Below are 12,062 nucleotides of genomic sequence, written 5' to 3'. Positions count from 1 at the left end.
AGAGAAAGAGAGAACATGCAAAGATACTGTTTGTTTAGCGTTTGTTGCAAATTGAATTTATTTAGGAGAGGGGGGGGACCTGTTTTTTTTGTTTGGCTGTCTTTAATGCTTCATTCGTTTGAGCTGTTCCACCCCAGTGTGGGCACATCCAAAAATCTTAAGAAATCCTTTTTAAAAAGCCTTTTCTTTGAATTGTTCCTTCAAATATTATTTTAAGTCCATTCAAGGCAGCTGTTTGTGAGTGTGTGTCTGTTCTGTTTTTTAACTTAAAAATCAGGAAAAAAGAAGCAGTTTCAATTGAAATCCTTCAAGCCAGCCCAGTGTCCGTGTGACTATTGTTTGATTTACTTCCCCCATTAAAAAATCTCCTTGTACTTGTATAATTGTGTGTTTTAGGGTTGTGCAGTGCACACAAGCAGTAAACCATTAACAAATCACACTTTGATAACATTCCATGAGGCATGGGAAACACTGGCTGCTGGTGGTGGTTCTGGCTGTGTGGGGAGAGGGAGTGCAGGGCTAGTTGGTTGGTTGCGCCTTTCTGCTTGGACTCATAGAAGTCAGCCACAGTGTGGAAGTGCTGCTGGGCTGGCATCATCAGTGAGTAAGCTTCTACACCTGAGTCAGGCAGGCTGTTTATTTCTCAGTTAAACTATTACTTCTATTGGCTGGCTGGGCTTCCAGTGCAGGACGGGGTGTGTGTGTCTCCTCCTTGTCATCGTCATCTTCCTCCTCCAAGCCATTGTTGGCTTAACTCAACTCGCTCCAATGTGCCTGACTGACAGTGGGGTGTGGGTGTGCCTCTTCCTCCACGTCCTGCAAACCTCCTATCCTCTCTGAGGATGGGAAAGCTGTGTGCTCCTATTGTGGCATTTCTTAATTTATATTTACTTATTTATTAATGCACAAAGCGCTTATCCCACTGCTTCATTTCTTTCTCCCTTGCCATACAGATCAAGCCACTAGAGGTGCCTGAGAGGATGTTTAAGTTTGGACTTTAAATATTCCCTATAAATCACTGCATGCAGGGATATGCTCCAGGCTTGGCATGCCTAAAACCGTCTTTAAAAGCTGTGACGATGCCAATTTTCATGCGTTTATCTTTAAAACTGAGGAAGCTATAAGCATTTCTGTTCATTCCCATTGACAATAATGTAGCGGTTACCAGAAAACGGTTCTTCGATGGGTAATTCAACGGGATGGAGAGAGGAACCAGCTCCAGAAATCAGGGCAGAGAATCGCTTTAATGAAGCTCCACCCCGAATTTAGGGCAGAGAATATCCGCCCTGCACACCCCTAATATAAACTGTAATCTAGGAATGGCAGGCAATCAAAATCCCCACTAATGAGCAGCAGAAGAAGTTCACACAGATAGCCTGTGGACAGAGGGTTTTCTACTTGAGGATTTTAACCCACGACTTTACTGAGGCTTCTGCTTTCGGATTCTCAGTGAGATTAAGATCAGCTCCTTTCTATGTTTTTTCTGTTGTTTTTCTTTCTCTGCTTTTCTATATGTTCCATTCCACAACCACTAGGTGGTGGTGTGGTATAGTGGAATTGCAGAAATACACAAGGGTTTAATGACACCATTCAGGATACACCAGACTTTCCTCGTTTGGAAAAATAAAACCCTCACTATTTATTTATTATTTATTTATTTATTTATTTATTACATTTTTATACCGCCCAATAGCCGAAGCTCTCTGGGCGGTTCACAAAAATTAAAACCACAATAAAACAAAAAACTAAAATGATTGCAAAGCACCGGAGAAGCTCTGGAGGATGACGATATCATGTAAAAGACCTGCAAACTACTGTAAGTGAGGAATAACGAGTGCACAATAATTGCTGTGTATACAGAAGGTTCATTTATACTTCTGCGACACTTAGAAAAGGCAGAAATCAGAACCAAAGCTGCTTGCAATTTCTAAGTTCTTTCTCTTGGCAGCAGACCTATGTGGGTCAGTCCCAAGCTCAATAAATCCCAGTGTGTCATTTAAAGAACAAAGGGGGCACTAAGCACAGGCTTACCTGAATTAGGTTGATGGAAGTCAGCATCTTCTCCAGCTCCATCCATGGCATTTGGTTGCTCCTCTGTTCTGTCATTAGTCATTGTTCGGCGAATACTCTGATACCTGAAATTCCAAGACTGGTATAAATATATCAGAGACTTCTCCTCTAGCACAACCAAAACACTAGCATGAGACTGTAACCAAAAGTTAAATATCAGGAGCTACTCCATCAGGCTGAGGCGAGGAAAGAAAGCAAGGCAGGCCCACTCCATCAGCTCTGCTGAGAAACCAGCAACGTTGGACTCGTCCTCTCTTTGAACTGTTTCTTCCCCAGCGGATCATTATAAGAACTTGATAACTAAAAACGTAGCGACTGAGTTCGATTTGTCTTCCTCTTAATCTCTTTCCTTTCCACTGGGTTCAACATAGCCAGTAAATTATAGTTGCATAAGACTGAACAGAAGAAATACATATACTAGTGCTGTGCCAATTTTTTGGAAATGTTTGATTTTAATGTGAAAGTTGCCGTGGGGAAAAGTTTGTGAATTACAGTTGTTTTTCACAACTGTCCACAGCTATTGTTCTTCGGTCTGCTCTGCTTCTCAGCCCCCTGTTCTTTTTCTTTTCTTTTCTTTCTTGCTTTTTGCTTCTGCACCAGATTTCCCCCCCTCACTTGAAAGGGCTTCTTTGTACCATGATCCTAACTAATCAAGGATCATGTGGTGAATGGGATGAACTTCTCAGCATGGTACCGAAATACATGGTCAGTGGCAATATCAGAAAAAATAACTCATGACTTGCTTCTAATCCAAGGAAAAACAGAACCACTATCCTTTTATGCTATATGGCGGAGATTTATTCAACATACATCACAACTGGACCTACAACAATCTATGCCCGCTTCAGCTTTGAACATTTGGACATTATAACAACAAATGAAGATCATACAGCACACTTATTAATTAGTTTGTTTATTTAATTATTATTATTTTGTCCTCCCTTTTTCTTCTTCTTCTTTTCTTTCCTGCTTTGTATTATTCCCCCCCCTTAAATTGTATTAATTAATTCTATATAACAGTTGTTTAGATATCAATTGTTAGGGGACCGATCACTTGTTGGTTACATTAAAATAAAATTTATTTATTTTTTTAAAAAGAAAAAAATCAGCAAAGGCAATTATGGCTGTGTTGCCCACACTTTTCTTTTTTGTCAAGCTGAAGTAGGACTCATTAACGTTTTTGCACCTTTTGGAATGCCCCTGCCAAATTGTGAAAATAGAGGTCACATTTCAACAGCCATGAAAATGTTTATAAAACTCACACACACCCTTGCTATCTATACACACATTGCTTTGTCACAGCACTCAATCATAATTGTAGCACATCTTCCAGGGTTATTGGCAAGAGGAGAAATGTCCCTCAAGATCATATTCCTGGGCTAATGCCAAACTTTACGTATGATGTAAGTTATTATGAAAAAATTAAGTATTTCTACTTTTGCTTAGTTCAAGGAAGTTACATGATTTGCATTAATGAAGCCTGGTCATCATTAGGCAAAAAGGATATTGCACAGTACCATACTTCTTCAATTGTAAGACGCCATCGATTGTAAGACGCACCCTAATTTCAGTACCACCAACAGAAAAAAAGCTTTGATTCTAAGAAATAATAAACGCACCCACGATTCTAAGACGCACCCCGTTTTTAGAGATGTTTATATGGGGGGGAAAGTGCGTCTTAGAATCGAAGAAATACAGTATTTCTTCTGCACTGCAGATATATAATAATTGAAACAATCTGAATCATTCTCACCGGCGATTCAGCTGCTCCATTTGCTGTATAGAGTTGGAACGCTGGAGGATTTGTTGTGCTGGGGGAGCCGTGGGCCGCTGCCATGTTGTTGTTCGGTTTACATGGTCCACATAGAATATCCTCCCATGACTGTCAATGCGTGCTTCCCAATCTAAGGTATTAAGGAACACGAGAAAGCATAAGGAGCTGAATATTTTAGAGCAATGTTTCCCAAACATCAGACAGCCAAGAAACCCATTTTCACGTATATTATTCTTAACCCCCACCAAAAGGTTTATATTTTGAGTATAAAAAGTTGGCTTTCTTCTCCCCATCACACCCAATGCAGAAACAGAGCTTAACTGCCCATACCCAGAGCAGGTTGACTCAAAGGAAGCAAAGCAAACAATACAGTGGTCATCCTCCCCTGTAGGCAGCTAAAATGGACTCACAAGATCCTTTGATTATTTAATGAATTAAATTAAATAATTTACATGCATCGCAACACAGGGGAGACATGATAGCACTCTTCAAATACTTAAAAGATTGTCACACAGAGGAGGGCCAGGATCTCTTCTCAATCATCTCAGAGTGCAGGACATGGAATAATGGGCTCAAGTTACAGGAAGCCAGATTCCAGCTGGACATCAGGAAAAACTTCCTGACTGTTAGAGCAATATGACAATGGAATCAGTTACCTAGGGAGGTTGTGGGCTCTACCACACTAGAGGCATTCAAGAGGCAGCTGGACAACCATGTGTCAGGTATGCTTTAGGATGGATTCCTGCACTGAGCAGGGGGTTGGACTCGATGGCCTTATAGGCCTCTTCTAACTCTACTATTCTATGATTCTATGACAGTTTGGGAGTTGCCAATGAAGAAGGACTTACAGAGATACACCATGCCCACCTTATAAGGAGGGTCCATATCTCAGTGGTCTGGTAGAGCTCACATGTTTCACATGTATAAGGTCCCAGGTTCAATCCCTGGCATTCCCATGTGAAAGGATCAGATGGATGATGGGGGAAATGCTTTTCTGCCTGAAACCCTAGAGAGCGACTGTCTGTTAGAATAGATAACTACAGGACAGATGTGCAAACAGTTGGTCCACTATAAGGCAACTTCCTATATCGCTGTGAGACTATTCCATTTTCACTGGGAAGACATCACAGCAGCAGGATCACCAGGGCCAGAGAAATAAGTGAGTTAAGCACAGCATTTGTTTTCAGTGAAACTGAAGATGGTATTAGATCAAGCCTGGGATTAGAACCAACCCTGGTTCTTCCAGGGACAGTGTTCCATGGGAAACTTATGATGCCACTTTCCAATGCCATGCAGTGTGTACCCTGAATCTTTTGAATTAATACAGAAAAATTGCTCACTTGGTGGCAGGGCCTCATCCACTCTCTGATAGCGAGTAACATCCTGGCGAACTGAGGGAAGTGATCTCAGAGGCTGATGGTCATTGGCTTGGGAACCTAAGAACCAAAGGAACAGTTTAGTTGTCAGTTTTCCATTGAAACATGAAGTAATAATGTTATACCGTCTCACTTTAAATCCTCCAGGGTTAATCCTAACTCAAATAACAGGTTGAAAATAAGACAATAAGCAATACTCTTTTTCTCCAAAGGATGGCCTTTGTTTCTCTCAAGTACCTCAGCACACACACACACTCCTTTAGTCTATGTTATCATGATAATTTGACAGACTGATTATTTAAACCTATCTGCCCTGCCTCCCTTAAGTAATCATGTTTTCTTTTAAACATGGTAGGAGGGAGCCCCTTCAGAAAAATGGAGGAAGACAGAGTCTCTGCTGAGGACTCCAACTCCTTTTTCTTCACACCTGCTCCAGAGAGCAGACCCCACAACTTGTGTCCACTTGCCATGGAGGCAAAGGACTGATAGATAGTGAGTAGGAGATGCCTCCTAGCCCAAACCCTCAGCCAGGCCTTTAAATAAATAAATAAATAAATAAATAAATAAATAAATAAATAAATAAATAAATAAATCTGCCTCCTTTTTGATGGAATGAAGAATACCCCAATGTCTGGACCATTTGATAGCACCAAGAAGAAGAAAACAGAACATTGTGTGTGCTTCCAGTCAGTGAATAATTTCATGCACACATAGGGAGGTTGGCCATATCCTCAAAAAGCTTTCCTGAGGCTGTTGGATACAAACTTTTATATCCAAAATGTATTTTATGCACTCATTATAAGTGACCTATTTTCCAAGGTACAAAGAACTCAAAAGGGATAGGGATAACAAATAGTTCGCAGCAATAAGCTTTACACTTGACAGTGACTGTCCTCTTTTATGGCCAGTACCTCCACTAGCTCCATCCACCTGCGAAGCAGCTCCCTCGCAAGCGGCCTGCGCCGCTCCAGCCTCTTCCTCTTGAGACAGGCTACGCGCAGCGGCTGCCGCCTGCAGACTCTGCCTCCTCTGCCAGATCTCTTCAGCCTCATCAATGTCCTGTAGCCCACCTGCTTCAGAGAACGGCCCCTCCTCTTGAGCGCGTGGGATGTTCACTGCAGGCAGAGAGGCCTGAGTGCACACGACTTCCTGCGTTTCTGGGGGAGGCTCACTGTCAGCAGCTTCAGCTAGACAAGCTCCCTCTTCCTCCTCCTGGGAAGAAAAGGCTGGAGTCTCAGGAAATCGGGTGCTTTCGAAGGAAGAGCCTTGAGTGTCAACAGACAAGAGCCGGGGAGTGGTGCCTTCATTGCAGGAGCCATCAGCCCCTTCCACGTCACTTTCTCCTTCTGGCCTAGTGCTTGATTCGCTAACACTCTCTGTACGAGCAGCGTCGCTCTGCTCAGTTTCTGATGAGATCTGAGAAGGCTCTGATCCCTGGTCAATGGATTCAGCTTCCCTAATACCTCTTCTGCCTCCAGGAGAAGACTCAGAAGCACCAGCATCCACACCAGTGGCTGGCTGCTCAGCCTCCTGGGTGGCAGAAATGTCATTGCCAGCCAGATCACCTGGCCCATCAGCCTGAAGCTCTTGAGGAGTTTCAGCTTCTTCTCCCGTCGACTCGGATTCCGGAGGCCCTTCCAGGGTTTCCTGCTGGCAATGAGAAGCTTGGAAAGAAGCGTCTACATCCGGCGCTCTCCCATCTTCCTCGGGGCCCTGGCTTTGTGATATCTGGCCTGATGAGCCATTTAACAAACTCATTTCAGCGCTCCTGGAAGCATCATTCAGCATAAATAAACCGCCACCATCACTATCCAGTGATGAGTGGAAACCCAAAGCTTGGTGGTATTCATGCTCCTCTTCATCAGAGTCAATGTGCAGCATAGCATTAAGTCTAGTATCAGTAGGGAAGCTACTCCTTAATTTTGGGGACGCCCCAACAGCACGCTCATTGCAGGCAGAGGTTCCGGGTCTAGAATTATTGCTTTGTTCTATTGCATCTAGATAGTCATTCAGAGAGTCTTGGCGACCTCTGGGAGGTGAAGACCTTGAAGCTGCAGAGATCAAATCCTCCTGATCTGTTTCCAGAGTTGTGCTAGTCCTCAGAGAATGCCTTGGGGTGGCATCTACAGCTGATTCATCAAGGATTGGACCATTTGAGCAAAGTGTAGGGGAATCATGATGCCCTGCAGGCATATCCTCATCGTCAGAAGGGCTGCCTAAGTCTCCATTTACAGAGTTCACTCCAAGCAGGGTTCCCACTGTTTCTGGTGAAGCATCTACGAGGAAAAATGCAAAGAATGACTTACTGAAACATCCCTGTGCATTTAAACTTTGAATCTTAATCCCTCTATCATGCAATGTATAACCCCAGAAGACCCACAATTATTTTGAGCATTTTGTAGAAATATTTAACTTTTGGAGGAAGGTTTTGTTGGGGTTTAGTTAGCAGAATGTATGGAATGTTTATGCTATCTGACTTAGGTAAGCATTTTTTTACTTTTTTTTTTTTTTTAAGCCTCCTGGCTTTTCACTATGAATTTAGTGTAGAGCCTTTAGTGTAGTGGCCCCTTCTCTGCGGAACTCACTGCCCCTGGAGGTCAGGCAGAAACCAACACTAGGCTGCTTCTGGCGCCTCCTGAAAATGAGTGTTTCAAGAAGCCTTCCCCAACTGACTAGCCACTGTTTTTTTCTGTCTCCTTTGTTGTATACATTGAACAATTTTAATTTGCTTTTTTAATCTTCTTTCTTTTTACTGTTTATTCCTATGTTCACCTGCTTCAGAATCTGTTTTAGATACTGAGTGGCACATAAACATTGTAAATAAATAAATAAAGTACCGCTACTAATCAATGCAGAGTAGTGTGTTCAGTGCGGATTGCATAGAATTATGCTCTCTGGAAACATTACTATTTTTACCTACCCACTATAAATATATGTAGTTCAATTATATATAGTTGTTTTTTTTAATTATTTACCCACCAAAAACACTACAATGAAATTTTGAAAGTTGAATAAAAATGGTAATGTAAGAAAATTATTTGCTGACAAGGATATATTTAATAAGAAGGGGTAAAGGGAGAAGGAAGCAATAGGAACAGTTTCTATCCAATTTAAGATAAGTCTCTAAACAAACCCAAAACAGGAAGGTATGGCGTTCAGTAAATAGGTTATCCTCTTGTGAGCACTTAAGAGTCTCTCATCTCAGGTCTACCTGCTGGAAGAGAGCTGTTGCACCTCAGCCTGTCACTCTTTGGTATCCATGTTGCTGGACAAATGCTATGTGAGAGTATTTGGATGCTAGTCCAATATCTTCTCTACTTGGTGCTTTTAATTTATTTTAATTTATTTTATTTATTACATTTATATCCCACTTTCTCTGCTCCAAGCAACGCAAGGCAGCACACATAATCCTCCTCCTCTCCATTTTATCCTCACAACAACCACCCTGAGAGTCTGTGACTGGCCCAAAGTCACCCAGTGGGTTTCCATGGCCGAGTGGGGACTAGAACCCGGATCTTCTGATTCCCAGTCCAACACTCTAACCACTACACCACATTCTCCCTGCGGTTTCCCCGGTCTCTCCCTCTCCCTCTCCCTCAGAATTTCCTTCTGGCAGCTCCTCAGAGCCAAAAAGCATTGTTCTCCAGGCATCCTGCAGGAGGCCACACTTTTACATGCGTACAGAAAGTAAACATGCGATTAGTTCACACAACTTCATGCACGTCCATTCAACCCAGATATAGCTGTACCCAAAATCTGTACCCTGGATTAAGTAGGATTCTAACAGCATGTAAACAAATTCTCAAAACTACATGACAATAGATACAGTGTGAATGCACGTTCAGTATAATGTGTGAACACCCCTTTAGAGACAGAAGAAAGAAGTTAAGCCTGCCTGAATATAGTGCAGGGAGCTGATGCGTTTTGTTTTGCTTTTTGATATGCACCAATTTCTGCCAACTGAACCCTTGAATTACAGTGCACTCTGAATAAAAAAGGAAACGTGCCTCAAGACTCTGTAAACATGGGGCAGTATCCAATCGGACCCTAGTGTCAATGTAAATTACGTTGCACTAGCATAAGGGGCCTCTAGCACAACGCGAATAGCATTAGCTGGCACAATGAGATGCCCCCAGAAAAGCCATTGCACCAGCTAACAGCATTAGTACCTTATGCTAGCAGAATACAGTTTATGTTGGCGCTATTGTCCAATTGGATACTGTCCTGCATCATCCAAACTTGAAATGCCTTCTACCCAACGGCAAATATGCATAGAGTTGTTGTAAAATCTCACCTTCATGAATAGAAGATGTGATCTCTACCTTGAATTGAAGACAGCCACTTACATGGTCAGCAGGAAGCTTTCGACCAAGGTTATAGCTGAGAATTTGGTCTCTGCAAAAGGGAACAATAATATGTCTCTCTTAACTTTTCTGTAATTTTCAAAATATTGAGCCAAACGAGAAAACGATTTTCACAAAAAGTTTCACACAAAATACCCAAAAATGTAGCTGATTTTTGTAGGGTGCAACAGAGTACAAAACTGTTTGCAGTGGAGAAGAGAATAGACCAGGGGAACTAGGCCAAGGCAACCGGGTCAATGCTCCTTATCTTATTGTGGTGTACTAATTGGCCCCCAAATTCCTGGCTTTCCCCACCTGCCTCCACCACCCTCTCCAGTCACCAAAACCAATCTTTTACCATTTTCACTCCATAAGCATGCTCCCTCCTTGGCTTTTGCAGAAGTCCCTGGGAGAACTACATCTCTCTTCTCCTTGTGCATCTTTGCTGCTCACATCACTGTTGAATTAACGTAAGGCAAGGAAAGGAAACGGGTGAGTTTGTTTGGGTGGTGAGGGTGACAGGGAATGTGGAAGGTAGGTCATTTTTCTGAGCCCCTTGAATCATCTCAGAAAAATTACCCATAATAATCTGATTTGCAAACAGGGGGAAGATCTTGGGTGATTTCCGAATTAACCTGATAAGAGTTTGGGAGAGCTCACTCATCTCTACCTATTGCTTACTGGGTTGGAATTCACATCCAAATGCACATCTGTGTGTGGCTGTTTGCACTTTTGCATTGCTTTCAATGGTATACATATTTGGATGTGGATAGAGATACGTATCCAGACGCTCATCCCATTGAAAGCAATGTACCAAAGACAAATAACATCCACATACAGACACACATTTGTATGCATATCTGAGTTACACTGTGGAAGCTGATCCGATAAGGGACAGGCACACTGAAGCCTGTTTTCATATGCGGATCTCCATCACTGGATCAAGGCACCTGTCTTGCTATGCTAAACTGTAGGTTTTACTGCCAGCCAGCACAGCAAGACAGGGAGCATTAATCTGGTTGCCTCAGCAGTGGGCAGATGTATTCCTTCTGCACCCTCCATTCAGAGTGTGGGCAATGTGAGTGTCACTAATTGGCTTTCTGGTACCACGATACCACCACACCAGCTATGTGATCCTTGATGATTGCATGGGATCACATAGCCAGCAGGAAGAGGTGTTTTTTTTTAAGAAAAAAAAAAAGATGCCAAAGCAGCAGCTAGGAGAAGCAGCAAACAGGAGTGAACAGACATAAGAACAGTATGACTGAGGGTGAAGAGTTTGGTGAACATTTCAAGTCCCCCCAATGCCATTTTTGTAACAGAAATGTTTGAGCTTGAACATTCAGTGCAGCAGCACTAGTATTAACTTCCCATGCTCTTAGCAATGTCGGAAAACAGTCATAGGACTAAAAATATGCAGCTTTGATTGCCAGGTAATGGAGATCAAGATATATCAGGCTACTGGGCTTTTCCTTTAACTGATGGTGAACAAGAGGCAAGTTCTGGTGCTGCTGAAAAGAGTTAAAATATTTAATGGTTCTTTTTTATATATATATAAAAGGCTTGACGTTTTGGATTTGAAAAATCCTTCGTCAGGAGCTGGCGCTAGAACTTTCACGTAGAACTTTTTGGCAAAATGCAGTTCGCCAATAGAATGCCTAGAAGAAAGGAAAGCTCAAGATTTTTAACATACAAGAACAGGTTGTTTTCCAGCAGCCTGTATTTAGCACCAGCTCCTGAGGAAGGATGAGCCTCGTGTGGCGCAGAGCGGTAAAGCAGCAGTTTCTGCAGCTGAAACTCTCCCCATGGCCTGAGTTCGATCCCAGCGGAAGCTGGTTTCAGGCAGCTGGCTCGGGTCGACTCAGCCTTCCATCCTCTCGAGGTCGGTAAAATGAGTACCCAGTTAGCTGGGGGAAAGGTAATAACGGCCGGGGAAGGCAACGGCAAACCACCCCGCTATAAGGCCTGCTAAGAAAACATCAGCAAAAGCTGGCGTCCCTCCAAGAGTCAGTAATGACTCAGTGCTTGCACGAGAGGTTCCTTTCCTTTCCTTCCTGAGGAAGGATTTTTCAAATCCGAAACGCCGAGCCTTTTATATACAAAAAAGAACCATTAAAGATTGTAACTGTTTTCAGCAGCACCAGAGCTTGTCTCTTGTTCATGAGCTGTCCAATGGTGCTCTTTTTCCCTGTAACCACACGTCTTTTCTTTTAACTGCCAGTTATTCGTTTAATAAGAAGGAAAAAAAGATGCATATGTCAAGGTTACAAAAACTTGGTTTGTGGAAACATTTTGCCCCCTAGTGGTTCTAGCAACAGTATTTATATTCTTTCCTCAACTGAACACAACCCAGCATTATTTTATTATGGAGTTCTGAATTCAACACTTTTTAAAAATGTGTATTTATCAAAGCTTTTTATCGTATGCATGATCTCCAGTGATTTTGATCGGCAAGGGAACACACACACATTTTTATTTAATTCAAGCCTTAAAGAGTAT

General features: G+C 42.5%; 1 protein-coding gene across 1 annotated transcript in view; it reads right to left on the bottom strand.

Annotated features, from left to right (window-relative positions):
* Positions 1–12,062, bottom strand: part of HECW2 (HECT, C2 and WW domain containing E3 ubiquitin protein ligase 2) — a 198,942-nt gene that overhangs the window by 71,692 nt on the left and 115,188 nt on the right. The window contains exons 9-13 of the mRNA XM_063116233.1: positions 9,515–9,615; positions 6,132–7,496; positions 5,185–5,280; positions 3,824–3,974; positions 2,032–2,135 (exon numbers count right to left, since the gene is read on the bottom strand). Of these exons, the coding sequence (XP_062972303.1) occupies positions 2,032–2,135; positions 3,824–3,974; positions 5,185–5,280; positions 6,132–7,496; positions 9,515–9,615 (1,817 nt within the window). The remainder of the gene's footprint in view (positions 1–2,031; positions 2,136–3,823; positions 3,975–5,184; positions 5,281–6,131; positions 7,497–9,514; positions 9,616–12,062) is intronic.

Source organism: Elgaria multicarinata, chromosome 2, assembly GCF_023053635.1.
Source record: "Elgaria multicarinata webbii isolate HBS135686 ecotype San Diego chromosome 2, rElgMul1.1.pri, whole genome shotgun sequence".
Taxonomy (NCBI): domain Eukaryota; kingdom Metazoa; phylum Chordata; class Lepidosauria; order Squamata; family Anguidae; genus Elgaria; species Elgaria multicarinata.
Note: the sequence above shows the minus strand (reverse complement) of the source record. Positions and strands in the feature narration are given on the sequence as shown.